At 40.6% G+C, this 21,419-nt stretch overlaps 1 protein-coding gene across 3 annotated transcripts in view; it reads right to left on the bottom strand.

Annotated features, from left to right (window-relative positions):
* The window catches only part of ERMARD (ER membrane-associated RNA degradation), a 29,024-nt gene extending 7,944 nt beyond the window's left edge, over nucleotides 1-21,080 (bottom strand). Inside the window, exons 1-13 of one of the 3 annotated variants that reach the window (XM_008589189.1) lie at nucleotides 20,853-21,080; nucleotides 17,678-17,846; nucleotides 16,035-16,174; nucleotides 14,886-14,987; nucleotides 14,507-14,596; nucleotides 12,890-12,987; nucleotides 12,341-12,477; nucleotides 11,425-11,539; nucleotides 10,368-10,470; nucleotides 6,512-6,541; nucleotides 5,289-5,357; nucleotides 3,537-3,710; nucleotides 739-822 (exon numbers count right to left, since the gene is read on the bottom strand). In XM_008589189.1, the coding sequence (XP_008587411.1) occupies nucleotides 739-822; nucleotides 3,537-3,710; nucleotides 5,289-5,357; nucleotides 6,512-6,541; nucleotides 10,368-10,470; nucleotides 11,425-11,539; nucleotides 12,341-12,477; nucleotides 12,890-12,987; nucleotides 14,507-14,596; nucleotides 14,886-14,987; nucleotides 16,035-16,174; nucleotides 17,678-17,795 (1,260 nt within the window). In that variant the 5' untranslated portion in view covers nucleotides 17,796-17,846; nucleotides 20,853-21,080. Of the gene's footprint in view, nucleotides 1-738; nucleotides 823-3,536; nucleotides 3,711-5,288; nucleotides 5,358-6,511; nucleotides 6,542-10,367; nucleotides 10,471-11,424; nucleotides 11,540-12,340; nucleotides 12,478-12,889; nucleotides 12,988-14,506; nucleotides 14,597-14,885; nucleotides 14,988-15,908; nucleotides 15,936-16,034; nucleotides 16,175-17,677; nucleotides 17,847-20,852 lie in introns of those variants that run through there. The other 2 variants (XM_008589188.1, XM_008589190.1) reach the window with 2 other exon arrangements.
* Nucleotides 21,081-21,419: the final 339 nt, after the last annotated feature.

Here is a 21,419-nt window from a genome sequence, read left to right as displayed (position 1 = left end):
ACAGCACTGGGATGGAAATGCCTACAGGGGGCTCTTTTTTCTGTATGTCTACTATTGACAGCCCGTTCTTCTAACAGATACTATTTTTCTAAAGACACCACCAATTAAGCCTCAGTCTCTTCAAGGCACCAAATCTCTCCCTACCCAATTACATGCTGACTTTACAGCTTCCTTTTTCCCAAATTGGCGGTTATCAGGATTCTCGTATTCTGGGAGACTGTCCCTTTGCTGTCCCCATGCACCTGCCCTCATATCCTATCACACGTAGAATAAAGCACCTCAGTTGATGTCCACATTGGGAGTTCCTGGCAGAAATGCCTACAAGTTTTTTATTTGTTTGAATTTATGCATTAACAAAAGTTGGTCTTACACAGTAAAAGAAAAGATGGCAATCCTCACCACTGACAAGCAACACTGTCACTAGCCCTGGGTTAATGGTGATGACTATAAATGCCTAGTAGGGCACAACACTAAACACTTTCCAACAATCATCCATTTAATACTAGAAACATTCGATGAAGTAAATACTATCATTACGTTGAACTGTTAGACATGGAACCTGAGGCTCACGAAGACTGAGCAACTTGGCCAAGGCCACACAGCAAGTGACACAGATCTGCCCAACCCCAAAGTCTGACTTGACAAGGCAAAATACACCCTTCTAATATCTCTGTAGAAGATGACTGGTTTCAAAGACACACATATACCTCTTCCCAAAATGCCCTGCATTTGGCATACCTGTTTTTTAAGCTGAGAAACTGGATGACAGCGAGAATTATATCCTTCTGCAAGACTAATTAATAATTTTATTGCTGTTTTTTCCTAGTTTAGAAAAAAATAGACATTAGTTACTACAATATTTGATTAGGCTTTTAGTTTTCTTCTACTGAATTGTAGGTCATTTAGAGCATCGATTTCCCATCTTCTCTCAAAAAATTCTATTGAGTTATAACAAAGAAAAATTCTTCATTAAAATAGGTTTGATCTCAGTCATAGCCAAAAAAATGATTTTAAATGAAGTCGGTTAACTGTGATAAATTATAAAGGCCATGTCCACCTTTGTCCACAATGTAACAAAATGAGAAATGAATAAGAAAGAAGATTCCAAAGAATGGGAAACTTTAAGAAAGTCTCCTAAAAAAATAGAAATAATTACAGTTTAAATACTAAAAATCAATACAACCAAAAGAGAATTACATAATTATAAACATTTAATTGTTAGACATATAAATACTGAAAGAAGTAAAAGTAGCATTATTTACAATTGATATAACTATATAACTGGAATATCTGAGTAAGCCAACTAAAAACTATTAGAAACAAAAAGAAAAGTCAGTGGGTTGATATTTGACAAATTTAATAAGTAGTAATGTCTACAATTCTCAACAGCTCAAAGCAAACAACTAAAAGAGCTAGAAGTTAACCACAGAGGAAATGTGCTAACCTTTCATCTACTCAGACATCTGAGAGCCTGGTGTGTGCCAGGGAGTGTGCTGGGCAGCACGGTGCAGACAGAGCGTGTGGGCTTATGGGGGGTGCCCCAGCACGCAGACAGAGACATGCATGCACACGCAGCACTTGGCTTCTGTTCTGAGATGCGAAACCACGAAAGCACAGGAGGGCTTCTAAGCAGAGGGATGAAATGTGAGTGAAGGGGTCCTTCTGGTTGCTGTGCTGAGAAGAGACACAGGGGTCCCAGGTGGAAGGAGGAGATCCCTGAGAGCCGGCAATATTCTGGGGAAAGACTGTGATGGTCTGGCCCAGGGGGTGGCAGGGCAGTGACAGGGATAACAGACTTGGAGAACACAGTTGAAGATAGAGGGTAGAATATGAAATGTGAAAAGAGCTTTGGGCCTCAGCAGCCACCTGCATGGAAGGAGGTGCCGCTGGGATGGGCGGCTGAGGACACGGACACAAGAGGCACAAAAGCAGGTGGCAGATAGAGACGCCCTCATCACCGAAAGGTTTCCAATACTGTAAAAAACGTCAGTTACCCCTAAGTTAATCCATCAGGAGCTGATTCTTTTTTGTTTGTTTTTGGGGTTTTGTGTTTACTTTAACTATACAAGTTCCCATGGAATCACAACAACGAGAGAACAGGCAGGAAAATTCTGAGGAAAAAAGAGTAATGAGAAACTAATCTTACAGTTATTAAACTGCATCATGAAGCTTTAACAAAGGCTAAAGAGTTTAGTGGAGGATTTCCAGGGCCAGAGCCCAGCACACACAGTATAAAGATGTTGTTTCTCTAAATGGTGTTCAAACAACTTGCTAGCAATTTGTTTAAAAAAAATAAATAAAAGTAAAGCTAGATTCTCCACCTCACACCCAAGATGAAATAAATTCCAACTGGATCAAAATATGTAAATTCCAAAGAAAAAAAGAAACCCATAAAAGTATCCGGGAAAATATATGCATATATTTATAATTTTAGAAAGCCAAAGAGTCTTTTAAGAATGACTCCAAAGGCAGAAACCACAGGAAAAACAATCAAAACCTAAAGGCAGACAACAAGTCTATGTACACTGACAATGGCAAGTAAGGCCAATAAACCACTGGAAAAAACAAAACTGAACAAAATGGAGCAAAAGGCATTCGACAGGAAGTTCATTAAAGAGTCATGAACCTGTAGCAAACACAAGACAGCAAAATACCACCAACAAAGAAGCAAGAATAAAAGCAAGGTCTCCCTGAGATCTTTCGCACAGAACTTCACTTTTACAAATGTGCCCAAATGAACAGAGATGTTCACTTCAGCACCACAGCTAGGGATTTTCCCCACTGGTGGAGACTGCTCAGATAAATAAGGACACACTGATAAAATGGAATGTCAAATAGCTGATAAAGAGAATAAGGCACAGCAAAGATGGCGCGCACTGTCAGCGAGCAGTGCTGGTCGCCGAGCACAGCATGTTTTCCCAGGAGCCCCCTTGGTGTGTTCATGGGAAACGTGTGGGCACAGAGTTCGGTGACTAGTAACAGTAGTTATTTCTGGAAGATGAGATACCTGAGGGCTTTCACTTCTTACACTAATTTTTCTATCTTGTTTGAACTTTTAAACAAGTTTTAAAGTAATTTTTACATGTATAATCTGAAAAAAGATTAAAATATTAATAACAAATGTTCTAACCTAAATTATTAATTTTAAAATAATAAAAGAACTATTATTGATAGATATAAATATCCCACCCATCAATTTAACAGACACCTGTAAAAATTTCCTAATATTCAGTTAATCCTGTTTTATAATTTGTTCTTTGGTTTTTAATACCCTCTCGCTGTTACATACAAAGGTAAATGTGTCTTTAAGAAACGAGTTAAATTATTTTAGATTGGATTAAGTAACATTGATTGATTTGTTATTGAGAATACATGCATACATGTAATCCATTCAAAATTATCTGTTCTGATGGAAGATACTGGAACTCATAAATATAAAAGATGATTAATAGTTAATTACATGTGCAAATAAACTATATTCTTTCATAGCTTAATGACAGCAATTCTAATTCATCATTTTCTTCCCAGTACATTACCTTAAAAACTGATAGCAGATCTTCATCAATGAATCTTAGTAAAAGTACAGTGGAAAATGCAAGCAACTGATTTGCTGCTTCTTTTGGAAATTCATGTAAGTTGATCTCCCCATGGCTTAAATGATCTCTTAGGCGGGGACCCTCCTGATGGTTCAGGAAATCCCAGAGAAATTCCTTTCAGAAAATAAACAGAGAAAATGCTTTGTTAGTGTTGCTGGAAGAGGGAAGGCCCAGCACTGGGCCATGCCTGATATGTTTATGGAACAGATGAGAAAAGTGAGCTTCAGAGAGACTGAGTGCACCAAGACCATAGAGCTGGGAAGTCCCCAGCTGGGACTCTCACTGGGAACCCTTGTTCTCTCCACTAGGCAGGACTGATGAGACCCTGAGAAGCTCTGAGGAGTAACTACTAAGGCAGACAGAGCTGCCTGGGTTATGCTGGTGTCCAACAAAACTCACTAGCCCTGGGTTAGTGGTGATGACAATAAACGACTGGTAGGGCACAATGCTAAGCACTTTCCAACAATCATCCATTCAATACTAGAAACATCTGATGAAGTAAATACTATCATTACGTTGAGCTGTTAGATACGGAACCTGAGGCTCAGGAAGACTGAGCAACTTGGCCAAGGCCACACAGCAAGTGACACACTTGGCTGGAAAGCCAGATCTGCCCAACCCCAAAGTCTGACTTGACAAAGCAAAATGCACCCTTCTAACATCTCTGCAGAAGATGACACAGCCTTGTCCCAGGAATGGCACTGAGCTGTGCACATTTGGAAACAAACTTTTCCAAGGCAATAAGAGAAATGTTTGCTCCTGCTGGTGTGAACATAGCCCTGCATTCCTGAGCCCCTGTTCCTCTCTCTTTTCTCACGCCCTCTCTTGGACCACTCTTCCACCTCTGAAGTCTGATGGACAGTTGCTTCTTCCTTTAACAATGCAAGTCCAAGGTCTCTCACCTAGGTTACAGGGAAAAGAGACCAGAAAACCACTGACCCAGGCAAACTCCCAGGGGATGAAAGAGTCACAGAGGGTGAAGATGGAAAATAAGATTAGATAAACTAGTTCAGTCACCTTATTTTTCTGATGGCAGCAATGGATGCCCAAGAGCATAATGAATCTGACTAATATCACAGAGCAGAAACAAAGATCTAGGTCTGCTAACCCTCAGTTAAAATGAATAAATATAAAATATCTATTTACAATTCAAAGTAGTCATAACTTGGAGTATCTTTTCTTTTTTGATTGGTAAGGGGATCGCAACCCTCAGCACGGTGTGAGCACACAGGCTGGCCCAACTTGCAGTATCTTTAAATAGTAGTTGCCATATCTTCATAAAATACAAAAAATTGACAAATGGAAAATGGTTCTAACAATTAAAATTCTCTTTTCATCCAACACTCAATCCTATTAGTTACATTTAACTGTTATTATCACAAAGCCTTCCACAGCACAAGTACACATAATCAACAAATTCAAATACTGATGAAGACCAGGGCAGCCAAATCATCAAGTCATCAGACCTCAGAAAAGAACATTCAAATAGCCAGCATGAAGCATCATACCCAAACTGTAGTCAGAGCTTAGCAAACGTCTGTGGACAGACGGATGAAGTTGAGATATCACAGACATGGCTCAGAAGAACTTTTCTTGAACATAACAGAAACCAAAATTAATTTTATCTTAGAGAAGTGCTAATCACATCCATAAATACGAGAATATTAGATTGGAAAATATTTAATACTTTACCATAGCAGGCTCTCCAAGAAAAAGAGGAAGTTGATTGATTTTACCATCACTCAAGTGTTTTGCCAATATCTGAAACATCAAAAATAAGTAAATTGAGTAATAAATTGTTAAATTCACATGCACACACACCCATCCACCACACGTACATATAATACACACAGGCACACACAGATACACAGACTCTCTCTCTCACATGTACACATATACAATTAAGAATATATATATTCTTAAAGTCATTATACTGGCTAAGAAAAGTTTTCCTGAAAAAGTGGTCACTATGTTTTGAAGACTGTTGTTTTATTTAATTTGCTGGGAACTAATATAACATGTTACACTAAAAGTACTATATCCTTCAACTGACAGGTGCATGTGTGTGTGTGTGCGTGTGTGTGTGCATCAGAGTCACTCCACAAGTCATGTAACTCATCACTGATTCTGGAGCCCAAACAGTCAGCCCAGTCCTACAGACCTAATCTCACACAGATTGACTACACTGACTTAACCCTCACATTATCAAATGAATCATGAATTAAAACAATAGCAAATTATTTACCAATAAAACACACCCTACAGGTAATCAGGGTTTTTAATTCACCCACTACACATTCACTTAGGAATCTAATGGTTCTCGTAAAGGCCACAGGATCCGAATGCCCAGCTCTCTACACGCAGACTTCCTCTTGGTCTCCTCCTGGAGGGGACTCCATGTGGTCACACTTCAGGTGCACAAGGATGACCACCCGGGATTAACACACACACACGTCTCCCTACTCTATGGGTGATAACAGATATTTTCAACTCTAACTTTAACAATTCTGGATTTTCATCTTTAGAATTACGCCCCTGATATGCAGATTAAATGCATCAGTGTACACTGTACACTCAGAACAGCAGTCAAGGTATACTTCATATGCAAAAGACATGTTAACCCTAAATCTAAAATGAGAGCCTCTAAATAATTATAGCCAATAATGTTATTATCTCTTTGCACTTTCCAACTTTAAGCTTTGTACAGTTTAGAAACTAAATTAGTAATAGGGTCTGAAAATTTACCTGAAACTATAATTCTTTTATAAGCTTTGGTTTGTTTGTTTATTTATACTACTAGCACCATTTTCCTGCAAGTGTGTGATTCAAGGCTGATTTTTAACTCTGTGTTTTAGTTTGTATTTTATGATAAGACAACATTTATTTCAAGTTACCTTATAAGTTTAACTACTTACTTCATCAAAGGTGGTATAAAGAGCTGTTGACTTCAGAAAAGAAAAGAAACAAAATAATTAAAGTGACATATAAGCAGAGAACATTATTCAAAGTAGGAAAAGATTCTGGTACATGGCCACAAATCTGAAACCTTCTTATGAAAATAAACCTTTATCTAGCAACACTTTGAGAAGAATGTCACTTACAAAATAAACGTGCTATGGAAGACATGAAAATACAGTGAACCTGACAATCAAGCCATGTTAAAATGCTGCCCTTAAAAGTATCTTAGTTCAGTTATTTCTTAAACTTAGGATTTCAGACCTTCACAAACAGCTACTCACACAAATAGAATATTTCTCCTCATGACTGATATTTGTGCACTAGTGTGTGTAATTTAATATTTTCTCCAGTGAATATCCTTTGCTTTAACTGCTTCTTGGTATAATCAGTATAGTTTTCAGACACATGGTCTGGGGTTGGACTGCCTCAAAGTCTAATTCCAACTTCAACACCTTCAGAAGTCAAACCCTGGGCAGTTTATTTAACTCCATAGACTCAGGTTTTCTCTGCAAAACAGGATGTGAATAATGCCTATCTCAAAAGGCTTCTGGCAGAATTCAGTAAGATTTTACACACAGCGTGAAATCAGTACTTTGTGTAAGCTAGTTTTAAAGAAATGTTTCCTTATTTATTGTTTAATAACCTATTTCCAATTTAATATTATCAAATGTTCTTCAAAATTTATTTAATATGCAGTGGCTCTAAAGTCTCTGTCTTTTTTTTTTGTCTTTTTTTCGTGACCGGTAAGGGGATTGCAACCCTTGGTGTGGTGTCGCCTGCACCGCGCTCAGCCAGTGAGCTCACCAGCCATTCCCATATAGGATCCGAACCCGCGGCAGGAGCGTCGCTGCACTCCCAGCGCCGCACTCTCCCGAGTGGGCCGCGGGGTCGGCCCTAAAGTTTCTGTCTTCAGCTCTCAAACCTGGTCCTAAAATTTTTCCTGAGCTCTATTTTAAATGTCCAATTGTCTACTAAACATTCTCACTACTTTCTCCAAAGAGGTGAATTTTTCATTTATCTCCATAAACTACATGCCTTAATTTCTACTTTGTTTTATGAAATTAGTATATATGTCTTCTCTCTCTTCCCTAATAGAAAAGCTTCTTAAAAGTGAGAAAGTCTTACTCATATTCAGATTTTCCACTGATCTTGAAGAGACCTTATGACATAAAAAGTATTCGGTAAGTAACGCTAACATTTGCTTAGCACTTGACAAGTTTTATAAAGTATCTTCACATATGTACTACCTTATAAGTTGATCCTGTTTATTCTGGATAAAAGCCTGGGCTAAAACTTAAGATACTCTTTGATAAATTACATTCTCTGTAGAAACATCTGTGTTACTTATTTGTACAGTCAAATGGCAAGCAAGTAGCCAAATGTATTTATATCATATGGCATGCAGTGACTAAGCAGGCTGCCACGCAGCGAACTATTACAGGTGCATTCAAGTGAGAGGTCTGATAAGCAGGTTCTACTTCTTTCTGCTAGAAGACTGACCCTTCACCCCACAGCAACATACTGAGCAGAGTTCCCATCACAGGCATGGAGCACGGGCATGGGGGAAGGCAACGTGAAGGCCCCACTCTTGAAAACTGCACAAAGACTTCTAATAAAATGCATATAAATAAGGCAAAACAGAACTGCCTCCAAGATAAAATAAAAACAGAATGCAAAGAAAAGCAGCCATCACACTTGAGTAGACAAGGATCTCGGAGGTCACTATCGTGGCCGCAGCATGTGACCGGGAGAAGGGGGTGATAGGCAACGCAGGTGTGTTGTAGAACTAAAGAGGGGCCTAAATTACACTGGAGGAATTGGATGAAAAATAAAACTGAAGAAGAGGGTAGGGTCAGAACACTGAGGTCCTCACGTGCCATGCAAAAAGTGTGGGCTTTATTTGGGAGGCTCCAGGGCACCGTAAAAGGTGTTTACACAGATGAGAAAATAAAAAAAGAATATTAAATAGAAAATAATTAGTGGCCACGTGAGAATGAATTAGAGAAGGAAGAACAATGAACACTAGTTGGGAGACGAGCTCAGGTGAGATGTGAGGAGGAATCAGGTGAGGGTCTCAGCTTGAAAAGGGGCACAAGATAAGTTGGGGCAGAACTGACCAGGGGGACCTGGCCATGCGTGGAAGAGGAGTGAAGAGCAGGGAAAGCACAGGATGGTGCTAAAGTTTGGTGCAGAGACTAAGGTGGTAAGAGTAACAAAAACAGAACATCAGAGAACCAGTGGGAGAAAAAAATATGCCGTTTTGAAATAATGTAAGTTTGAGGTGCTGGGGAAAACTCATATGAAGATATTGAGCAAATAGGTGTAAACAGCCTGACTCCAGAGATGGAAGAAGTGTTGGTTAGAGACAGTGCCCTGGGAACCCCTGGCATGTAATGCTGTGAACCGCCCTCTCACTGCTGCTTTAGCCACATCCAAAAACTTCTGGTATGGTGGGTTTTCATTTTCATCAGGTTCAAAATATTCTCTAATTGTTGTGGTTCCCACAGAGGTGAAAACTTATGGCATGGGATTGTGCGAGATTTCCTAGGAGAAAATTTAGAGAGAAGACAGAGTTGAGAGCAGAGTTTATATAAGGGGGAAAAGAGGAAGCTGAATGAGTGCAAGAAATAACAGATGCTGCTGTTTGTCCCATGACTCACACACCACCCCCCCACCCCGCACCTCCCTGGCAGCAGGTGTGGCTCTGCTTTGGCTGGGAGGGGCGCACACTTGCTTTCCTTCTCCTGTGGCTGGAAAGCAGGTAGAGGTGACACAGACAGCTGGAGCCACGAGGAGCGGTCACCCGCCAAGGACGGCCTGGCCTCCTCAGGTGGAAGAAGAGTTCAGAGTTCTGACGACTGTGGTGCGGCCATCTCAGCCTGGGCTGCTCCCAGTGATGGGGGCAGAGATCCATTTCTATCCTATTTAAGTCACTGTAATCATGTTATTTTGGGATCTCTGTCACCAGCAGCCAAATCTAACCACAGCTATTACAAAGGGGCAGCAATCAGAGACTCTGGGAGCCAGAGGAGCTAGGCTGAAAACTGTTGAGAGACACTTGACTCAGACAGGGCAACTGGGGGCTCACAAGAGAACTCTGAAACAACAGTGTGTGTGTGAGTGTGTGTGCACGCATACACACACACATGTGCACACACGGAAGGGGGAGTCAAGACACTGTGAAGACAGAAGTTTCCATGATCTATGGTATAAGAGGTACTGTACTATGAATTGTGTACAAATCATCTCTAAATCCTACGACTTCCTTGAAAGGTATGACTGTCCCATTTTTAAGATGGAGAAACTAAAGCTCTGAGGATTTTGATTACTTCCCCAAGGTCAGATCCAACCCCAGGTCTGCCTGGGTCTCTCTCTGTCACGCTGCCCCAGGCATGATGGTGGCACAGTCATGAGCACACAGGTCAACAGTGACATATCCGTTCACTGGCACCTGATGCTGTAGACCATGACTATATGATGCGGTTAAAATGATGCACCATTAATACGGTTAAAGAGAAAAAAGAAGTGCTTACTAATCTTATCACATCAAGTTCAAAAGACAACTTGGAAATAGTATAGAACTACCAAGAACAATCATAACTAAAATAAATATAAATCCTATAAAATCGTTATAATAGGAAGCCAAAAAAATGACAATGAAGGCTTCCAAAGAAAGTTCTTAGCTAAAATATTCATTTTAATGATAAATAAAATAAAATTTTAAAAAACTTTTAATTTAAAAAAAACTTAGCTACAGAAAACTGTCAATACAGCAACAAAAACAATCACAATCAATAATAAAAGCATGTGTACCTCAGCGGTCAGGAGTCTTTCTGGACATTTGTTAACTCTGGCAAAAACTCTCCTAAGTCCAGTCTCTAACTGTGTCAGTAACAATATGGCACAGTCAGCAAACCTGTGAAATTGGAGAAAAAATAAGCAAAACTCCATGTTTCAGAAATATGTATTGGAGGCTGACTGGGCTAGCTCAGCTGGTTAGAGCGCAGTGTTGCAACAACCAAGGTTGAGGGTTCAGATCCCCATACAAGCCAGCTGCCAATAAATAAATAATAAATAAGTAAATAAATAAATATTGACACCAGCATCACAATACCTATATGCCAATAAGTAAATAAATACATATATATACAGATACAGACCCCAGCACCACAATAACTATATTGTAGTCCAGATATGACCAATGTGGTATTGAAAGCCAGGAGATGTGATATTACTTGCTAATATGAGAAATGAAATAAAACAGAATCAAGATTTTACTAGGCTAGTAATTTTAAAACCATTTTCCAATGTTTTGTTTTATGAGCCACTTTTGGTAGCTTCAGAAGAATAAAATGTCATCAAAGATTTGCCTATTTCATCACTTCTAAAAAATACTCAAACGCCAGGATTTTAGTGGGTTCTCAAAGTATAAAGTGACTGTATCAGGTCACGTGTGAGGAATTAAAGACCAACTCGTCGGACCTCCTGATCTCTACAATGTATATGGTGTGCGTATGGTGTGCTCGTGATGGAACACAGAGAGAACATAATGCCAACATTTGCCTGTCTTTGTTTCATAACTCTCTAACACTGGACACAATGTTTCACTCATGGTAAGAACTCAAAAAAATATTGAAAAGTGGATTCTGAAAAATAATTCTATCAAATTTACCAAAAGGATGAATAACACACAATGTTTAAAACACAATTACAAGCTGACTCTTAAGTGACTATATGAAGGTATTTCATGTTCAGGTCTACTTTTGAGTCTATTTACTTCCACTCCAAGAGCAAAGAACATGGAAGGTAAAGCACATTAAGGATGGGCCTCCAGCCACGGAAGTGCTCCATAACACCACCCACTAGTCACCTGCGCGACTTGAACTTGATCAGTGCGATTTCCCAATATGGTAACATGATTTTTAGTATGAAAGTGGATTTCATCATCAGTTCTTCTAATGCTGAAAGTACCTCATTATTAACATCTGCAAAACAGCAAGTATTTTTAAACACAATCACGTTCAACAACTGAAAGATGGGAACACATCGGGGGAGTGATGCCAACATGTTGAGCTCTTCAGTGGAAGAGCCGCAACCCCCGCAGCAGTGCAGACCGTCAGAGAGGACGATCACCCAGGCCCAGGGCCAGGACAATCACGTTCAACAACTGAAAGATGGGAACACATCGGGGGAGTGATGCCAACATGTTGAGCCCTTCAGTGGAAGAGCCGCAACCCCCGCAGCAGTGCAGACCGTCAGAGAGGACGATCACCCAGGCCCAGGGCCAGGACTGCAGCAACCTCACATGCCAGGGAAAAGGAGACATGACAACTGCCTCCCTCTAGTGACTCAGACGGTAGTGACTCTGAGTAGGGAGTTAGGTAGTGACTCTGAGTAGGGTTGACCAGCTGAGCACAATGACCAGGAGATGTGAAATACATTTTCAAAAGATATAGGGAGACATTTAAACTACAGGCTCTTTTAGGTTATGAGCACAACGCTACAAGACGTCAAAGGAGAAGAATGCACGATATGAAACAGCCCTAGGCCATGTTTGTATGCCAACACATCTGAGGAATCACACAGCCCAGAGGTGTGGTGGGAAGAGGTAGGGTTTTGTGTGGTAAAGTTTAAGAGGTTCTTCTAGCAACTTTCTAAGCCATTATGTTACTGGAGAATAACTACTTCATTCCACCTCAAGAGTTCAAGTCTTGATGCTACTTACTGACTTTACAAACATCTTCACAAAGATATATTAAGGGGAAAATGTGAAAGGTTGTACTTGCCAGGAAAAAAGATCAAATCCTCCAAGTTTGTGAGAGTTACGAAAGATCGACGTGCCAGTGTAGATTTAGTTTGCTGAAGGTAACTCTTTAGTAATTGACCTAATCCTGCTAGCAACAATACCATCATTGAACAATATCTAGGGGAAAACATCATAGAGATCTGTCAGAAAAATAAACTCAGTCATACATATAAAAAGCTTTACTTCCAAAAAAAAGTTGATTGAAAAAGCAAAGAGCCATTAAGTTGCAGAAAACTCCCCTAGATGTAGGAAGTAAGCTGTGCAATGGAGGGGAGAAACAAAAACACCTCAGAAGCTCTCAAGCTGAGACCTTGGGGTATTCCACCCCCCAGTACCTGTGCATGCATCACTCCTTCCCCGGGACCCTGATGGCCTCCACTTACTCTGCTCTTAATAACAATTTCATCTTCAAAACCTTGTCTCAACACTCTCTCCCCTTTCACAAAATACATCTTTCCCACTCATGAAATTCAAGATAAAACAAACTCCTAAGTAGATGAAAAAAAATATTACTTCATTAGCAACTTACTTTGGAGGAATTTCTTGAGGTGATGCGAAGCCATGCCATAAGGTGTTGCGTAGGTTGAGTCCACACGGAGAGCCAACGAAGACTTTCAGTATGTTCATCTGATCCGGTTAAGAACAGCAGATTATTGAACAGTTAAGTAATTGCCAAATTGTTTAATGAACTGAGCTAATGTTTGGTTTCTTCTTTAGAACTGACAGAGCCAACAGTTTGGGCTGGCATGTAGTACGAGCAGTAATAACAAAACCAACATTGACTGGTTAACACATGCTAGGCATTTTTGCATGTACTCATCAACATATTCATCCTCAGGACAATCTATGAGGGAGGCACTCCTATTATTCCCACTATGCAGATGAGAAAAACATAAGCACGGAAAGGTGAAACCAAGGTTTAAAGGCTATGAAGTTAACAACGGGGGATGACAGCTCACCCAGGCTATCCTGCTCTAACACCACGCATCAGATGTGCCTCATATCTAAAGTAAAACAGAAACGACGGACAGAACTCAGTATCAGGCAGTGTGTACCGGTGTGACAACAAAGACAGGATGGAAGGGCAAAAACCAGACTGGCGAGGCTCCAGACCTATACTCCACTTCCTAGCTATCTGACCCGAAGCTCAACACTTACCTACTTCCATCCTGCATCTATAAAGGGAAGAACACCCCCACAACAGGGGCCCTACTTAGTGGAGTGCAATAATCATTCCATTCCCAGAGACTGCTTCTGGGTTTGGAGCACAACACTCTGGAAGAATTTCAGAAAAGATGGAAGATGTTCAGAGACTAAAATAACTTAAAATCATGTCATATGAGAAAGAACAGTTGAGCCTCCAGAAGACTCAGGAAAGAAACAAAAATTGTTTTCATTTGTGTGAAAGACTGCTGCTGAGAAGAAGAAATAATGCATTCTGGATTTCCCTCAGAGGGTAGAACCAAAACCAGCAAGTGGAAATTACAAAGAGGGGCTTCAACTCAACATAAGAACGTTTAACAATGAGTTCTTCAATGCAACCTCAGGTAGTATTTGCTTTTCCATTAATTTCTCAATATTCTGTTCATACTATCTGGCCAATCAGAAATATATATGCCAGTGACCAAGTAAAATCATCCAGCAGCTAAAAATGGCTGTAGGTAGGTAAAAGGCTAACAGCACACAGGCAGATAACAGATCAAAGAACAGATCAAAGAAACAAAATTCAGTGTAACAACAAGAGGTATGTACTTTATCTTCATCCCATGCTCTCCACGAAAGAAAATAATCTTTAAGCAGGCAAGGGATAAGGATCCACAGAAAAGAGTGGGGAGGCTTCACTGAAGACAGATTTGTTATCCAAAAAGACCAACTCCAGCTGCTCACTGGCTCCGCAGGCACAGCCCTCTGTGCAAGGCTGTCCTGGGTCTCTCCTTCATCTTGACCCTGCCTCACTCAGTTGCATAAAGATTTGTGTGTTATAAGAGGGGCACTTTTAAAAGGGAAGGTGAAGAAGGAGAATATGTTTAAACCACTGGCATAATTACTTCTCTAAAGCAACGTCAGTTTCGGAAGGACAAAACTATAGCTAATGTCACTGTTTTGTGTTGCACTTACTGTATGAGTTTTACATAAGCAAGCTCACCACAGACTGCCCAAAGACCTGAGCAAGCTCCTCAGATGCAAGTAGATCTCTCAAAAGAAAAGGGCATTCCTTCCCAATCAGTAAAAATACCTAAAATTCAAACAAAAACTGTATAACAATTGCATTATAATGAGGCGGTTAATGTTAAGGAAAAACATTATCCATGAAACAACTGTTTGCACAAATGAGGGAAGAAAAGTACTTAAGATGCCAGTGTTTTGATTTCACAATCAATCAAAAAAATATTAAAAATGTGTACCAAAGGATTATAACTTACAGGAAACAATAATTAAAATCAAAAAAGTGAGGGCAACTGTAAAATGGCTTAACTTTCAGTAAGATAATTCAAAGGGCCAACAAGGGAAGTATTCTCACTCACGTCCCCCAGGGCTCGTTCCAGACAGGATGTCAGTTTCATCAAGCTAAGAGAAATAGCAGGAGACTGCTGACTTTCCAAGGAGTCAAATATTTCAGAAAATAACTGTTCAGAATAAGACACGTTAGAAGTTACACTCAACAAAAAATATTTCTCAAATTAACAATACTGTTAATTGAAATGCAAACTTCTAAAGATTTCAACTGCTGTCTTTTAATATTTTTTTGGTAAACATTTTCTATATAAATATTACAATGTCTAAAGAATCAAGAAAAATATTCTAATATCTAAGGAGTTCTTTGAAAGTTCTTTATTTTAATGTTTACTGAAAGCAATAAATCTGAATTGAAAAGTCAAGTATTTTATTTCCCATGAGGCAGCTTACCCTGGCACTTAAAAGAGCTTATTACGAAGGGGGAAGCAATAGATCCTTTTACTCTTAATTAGGAAACATGAATTATCTTAGAATTAGACTAGTTATAGTTACTGCTTTATTGTGGTCATTTAATGTGCCAGATGAAATGGAGAGGAACTAATATTACAAAAAACCAAAACAGGGGCCGAGCCCGTGGCGCACTCGGGAGAGTGCGGCACTGGGAGCGCAGCAGCGCTCCCGCCGCGGGTTTGGATCCTATATAGGGATGACCGGTGCGCTCACAGTGCTCACTGGCTGAGCGCGGTGCGGCCGGTCTCAAAAAGGACAAAAAAAAAAAAAACAAGATTTGGGTTGGGCCCAAAATACCCATCCTCCCTGCAATTCACGTTAACAAACCAAATATGCCCATATCTAGTCTCCTGGTCCCACTGTCTCAAGAACACTTTATTATCTCTTCATAAGGTCTCTCTTTTAATCTGGAGTGGTCATTTTTTCTTCTGTCCCAAGATGAGCACCTGTGTGCCAAATGCTACCTCCCCAATGCCTAATCCTATGATAATGAATCCAAAAACTTCCTGTGTTCAGAGAGGCATGTTTTTCAGCTCAGGCTTTGGAGACCTTGCACAATAGATCAGGTTTCTCTAGCAAACCTCAAGACTTCTTCAAAGTTGGAGGGCCTGCAGATGAAGGAGACTCCTTTAAAATTAGCAAGCAATAAGGGCCCCCGAGTGGTACTTGAAAAGTCTTTTATTTCTAAAGTGGTTTAAAAGCCAGACCTCTGGAAAACTCGTCCACTGGAGCCACGGTGCATATCGAATTTCAAACTGCCCCTTGGTCAGAGATAAGAGATGTAAATGGACAGCCTCACACACAGGGCCCAGCATCCTCACGCTTCCCCAGTAGTCCAGACCCTGGTCTTCACGGGTCAGAAAACAAGGTTTAGTGAAAAAGCAGTACATATCACATGATAATAAATGTACAAATCATCAAAGAAAAAGTGCTTTAATTATAAAACTTCCACAAGATCAACAATCAGCTTATGATTGGACCTATGATAAATACACGTATATATTGCTGGAAATAAATTACATAACACATCTAATTATAAAATAAAAATATACTATCAGTACAGAGTTTGGAAAATACAGAGAGGCTCAAACAGGAGAAGAATATTTTCTTCAGTGTCTTTAGCTATACATAGGAATATAAGAAATCAGGCTCACACTATATGTATATAATATTGCAATGACGTTTTTTACTTAACATCATTAGAGTGTGAGATTTCTAATGACAATGAAGTATTTTACAATGTATTTATAATATAAACATTATGCTGTTTTTATTTTTTGATAAGTTTGGGATTGAACCTCCACATAGTACATGATAAAAAAATACAAAAAAAAAAAAAGCTTCATTCCTGCCCCCTAATTCTCCTTCCTATAGCAACTACTCTTATTAACTTCCTGGGTTTATTTACAAATATTTATACATATACAAGCAAATGCAAATATACATTTTTCCTATTTTTGTCACTTAGCTCAGAGAGACTTCTATATCCGATGAGCCTCTTCACCCTTCTTTACCACTAAACATACTCCATCGTATGCATTTATTATAAATTACTGAGCCAATCCCCTACTGCTTGACGTTTGGCTATTTCTGAATTATGTACTTATTTATTCAGCTATTACAAGCAATCCTGCAAGAAGTAACCTTGCATAAACACACTTTCACACCTGTAAGTGTACCTGTCTTATAAATTCCTGCAAATGGAATTGCTGGGCCAGAGTATATGCATTTGTCATTTATATAACTACTATTTAATTTCCCAACCCACATCTGTGCTCCAAAAAATTTACAAGAGTACCTGGGAGACATTCAAAATGACTGTATAGGGCTGGCCCGGTGGCGCACTGGAGAGTGCGCCGCTTGGGAGCGCGGCGGTGCTCCTGCTGAGGGTTCGGATCCCATGTGGAGACCGGTTCCTGCTCACTGGCTGAGTGCGGTGCGGGCGCAACACCGAGGGTTGCGATCCCGTTACCGGTCAGTAAAAAAGACAAAAAGGAAAAAAAAAAAAGGACTGCATAATCTACCACAGGTTATATCATGCCCTTAATTCACAAGACTTCTACAGAGAATCATCTTAAGGCCCAGAGATCTACATCAATGGCCCACCAGCCCCTCCTTGACTCCTCCTGATTACTTGCGTTGATTACTTGTGGTTTTCTTAGGCCAGCTTTCCATTAACTTTCTATGCTTTTCTGGCCTCATCCCCTCTCTTTTCACACTGATTCCTTTTCTTCTTTGATTTAGGCCTGTATTATAACATCCTCTCACAAAAAGAAGGGGGATTTAACAGGTCAAGACATTTTAAATGAAACTGTACTGACTGAAGTTTGGGTACACAGACAATACAAACCTGATTCTGTATAGCTCACACAGTCTGTGATTGTCTTCCAGCATACTTCACCATTCTGAGTTACAATGCTATTGATATCACAGTTTTCTCTGACTTCAAACCCAAGCTTACAAATCATATCGTACACTGATGGAGAAAGACATGTGGTAATATGGTCTCCTATTAATATCTGAAATATAAAACATAAAAAGCACCGTTTAAAAGGAAAGAAAAACAGAGGGATACTAATTACATATTTAAGCCACAAGAGAATTCTCTCTTAATTATGGAATGTACTCAGGTACAGCAGCTGTTAACATGGTTTCTGGGTATCATGAGAGCTGTATAATTAAAACACTGATGAAATATTAAAGATAATTTAAATAAATGTTTTCAAATTACAGAAGTGTATAAAGACTTAACGTTATTTTATTGCTCATAACATTTGCTAAGATATGACTACATGAAGCCTATTGTGTCTATAAACACTGCATCATTTCTTTCAGCATTCCTTCACCATTCCAGAGTCACCAAAATAAGCAATTTTTGACTGAGTGAGAGAGCAGAAAATCAAGCATCATGAAAAAAGCGAAAAAAAAAATCAATTTCTGACTCCCTATCCAGTGTTCACGAAAACCAGAATGTCACCCCAAAATATGCCTTTTTGATACAGAAATTATTTTTGAGCTGAGACAATTGAGCACAGCAGCAAACAGAGGAAATGATCTATCCTCCCCCATCCTGCAAATTCTCCTTTACTGAAGACAACTTACCCAGAGATGGCACCAGATGCATCTGCAAACAAACCTCACTCCATTAGTGTCATCCCATACACTTACCTTCCCACAGGGTGCCTCCCTTGGAAGCCTAAAACTGCTTTCCTTTATGCTGTCATTTCTCTACAAGTTTATTGTTCTTTGTTGAAGAACCTGTGTAAGTGGAGTTCTAAGCCAGTACTCCAAGTTACTTTTCATTGAGGTTTCTTCCTCACGATGTGTACTGGATGCATTATGAATGTGTTCGTTTTTCTCTTGCTAACCTGTCTTTTGTTACAGGGGTTGTCCCAATCAAGAACTCAGATGAGCAGAGGTAAAGTTTGGCCTCTCTTACAGAGTAAAAAGCAGTAAACAATACTGCTTTTCCATGGAGGATTAAATGAAATCAAAATCCCTACTCCACATTACACTAAGATCATTATATAAATCTCCAAAAAAGTCACATTCTGGGTCTGTCGAGCTCTTTTATCTGCCCATAATCCTGCCGACTAGGCCAACTGTAGGGCAAGGGCTGGGTCTGGAGCATGCAGACCCCTCAAGCCCATTGTCCAACTGGGTCACAAACCCTTCCCACGCCAGGTTGGGTCCCCATACCCTTCACATGCCAGGCTGGGTCACCAGACCTCTCAAATGCCAGGCTGGGTCACCAAACCCCTCACATGCAGGTCTATGAGCTAGGTAACCAGCAAACAGGTTGTAAGTTGGAGAGCACAGCCACACATAGCGGACGCCCCAGGCGGATGCTAACCAAGGTTGCGGTGCTGTGCAGGTACACTAATTCCACCCACCCCCACATACAATTTGCTTACAAAGAATGCACTGTGTCACCCCCAACTGGACGGGCAGGTGAGGGGGCCTGATTAAATTATTCCATTTTCCCAACAAGGTCCAAAACTGTATTATGGAGGGGCTCTTTATGTTGCTCTATCAAGTTGAGGGGTAACTGTGTTGTGATAGTGGTGATTAAGCCTTGGCAGCTTCCTAATTTGGAAGATGACTGGTTTAGTTCCCATACCCTTCTCAATATCATCCTGTCACCCTGTTCGCTCTTCCTGTTCCCCAGAAGCTTCATTTTCCACTCTCAGCCCTGGTTTTCAAGTAATCCCCAGCAAGTCCTAACAGATAGTTGAGGCACTGCTAACAAAACTTCAGTCAACTGTTAAGCCACTGTTTCTCACATCCTGTATGGCTTCATGACACTGAGGCTGGGACTCTGCAGAACACATTCTGCTTGCCAGTGACTCCCTGTTGTTACAGGGGCTACTGACTACTGACTGATACAGAAATATAATACATAGAAATATAATAGTGTCAAAGACTATTTTCACAAAAGGGACTTCCCGCAGTTTAAAAAAGTTTTCAGACTGTAAAGGATGAGCTGTAGTTCTGGAGTGACAGGTGACAGGCAGAAATGATATTTTTGCACAGAAGCCCATCTACTCTACTACTAAAGCAGGCCCTGGATATGGCAACCGAGGCTGTTAGAAAGACCTTCTCTTTTGATTACAGACGTCCTACTAATATAGCTGTCCTTCAAGCAAACAGTAAGATCCTAGAGCACAGAGATGGTGTCTTACACAACCCTGTATCCCCGGGCCACAGCTTAGTCCCTGGCACATTCATTTATTCTGAATAATAAAAGTTTATTGCATGATTGGCTCTTCCTACCTTGAGCTGAAATATACTCCCCCAGGTCTCCACAACCTTCAGCTCTTGGGAATGACAATATCCCACCTCCTACCAACATACACACAATTCTAGAAGTTTGCTTTTAGCTTAGCTTATAAGCCCAGACTCTCTTGGATGAAAAAAAAAAAAAAAAAGATCCCACTGTTAATTGAGAAATAAGATCCAATTTAAAATCAACAAATATTAGATGCCACAATACTTTAATTGTAATTCATGATATTTACATTGTCCTGTGTATTACAGTTACAAATATGCCTGCCCTCCCACTAGAAGCCAGAAACCCTGCTTGTCTGCATGTGTGCAAGTGCGTACACCACTCTGATCATCACAGTGTCTTGCTCGGATCAGCCTGGGGCCGTGGAAACAGCTTGTGCTTTGAAGCTAGACTTAAATTTTAATCCTTCCTAAGCCTCCTACTACTTTTTCCTTGAAAGTTATTTAAGATGTCTCAGTTTTAACTGTAAAATGGTGCAAAATATTACCACCTCGCAGGCGTTTCAGAAAAAAGAGATAATACTTGAAAAGCACGTAGCACATAGTACTAAAGAACAGCAGCTTCTTTTATAACTGATTACGCATATTTGGTATTTAGTTCCGTAACGGAGGAAAATGAAGTCCTCGTTTTGAGGCAACTCCGGAGAGTCTGACCGACTGGCACCATCCACGAACCCCTTGAGATTCTCTTCTAAAGTGTTTCCAAATGCTCTAAGGATGTCGAATGAAATTTTAACCTGCGCCTGCGAGCTGTGGATGTAGTCGTTACTAGACAGCACTTCTCAGGCTACTCAGCCGCAGCCCCGTCACACCCTCCAGGGACGCACAGCCCGGGCTGTCGGTGGACCCAGCTCGAGGCCTCTTGCCGCTGAGTCCGCGCGCGCACGGCGCCCAGAGGGTCCCCGGCTGAGGGAGGCCCCCGCACAGGCCAGACCCTCGTCGTGTTCCCCGCCGGGCGCAGGACCGCCAGCCACCCACGGCCGGAGTGACCACTCGCTCGTCCGCTCCTCCCGAGCGCCATTCCCATGAAATCAAAATCCCTACTCCACATTACACTAAGATCATTATATAAATCTCCAAAAAAGTCACATTCTGGGTCTGTCGAGCTCTTTTATCTGCCCATAATCCTGCCGACTAGGCCAACTGTAGGGCAAGGGCTGGGTCTGGAGCATGCAGACCCCTCAAGCCCATTGTCCAACTGGGTCACAAACCCTTCCCACGCCAGGTTGGGTCCCCATACCCTTCACATGCCAGGCTGGGTCACCAGACCTCTCAAATGCCAGGCTGGGTCACCAAACCCCTCA

This window comes from Galeopterus variegatus, unplaced genomic scaffold (assembly GCF_000696425.1).
Source record: "Galeopterus variegatus unplaced genomic scaffold, G_variegatus-3.0.2 Scaffold5285, whole genome shotgun sequence".
Taxonomy (NCBI): domain Eukaryota; kingdom Metazoa; phylum Chordata; class Mammalia; order Dermoptera; family Cynocephalidae; genus Galeopterus; species Galeopterus variegatus.
This window is presented reverse-complemented; position numbering and strand designations above follow the sequence as displayed.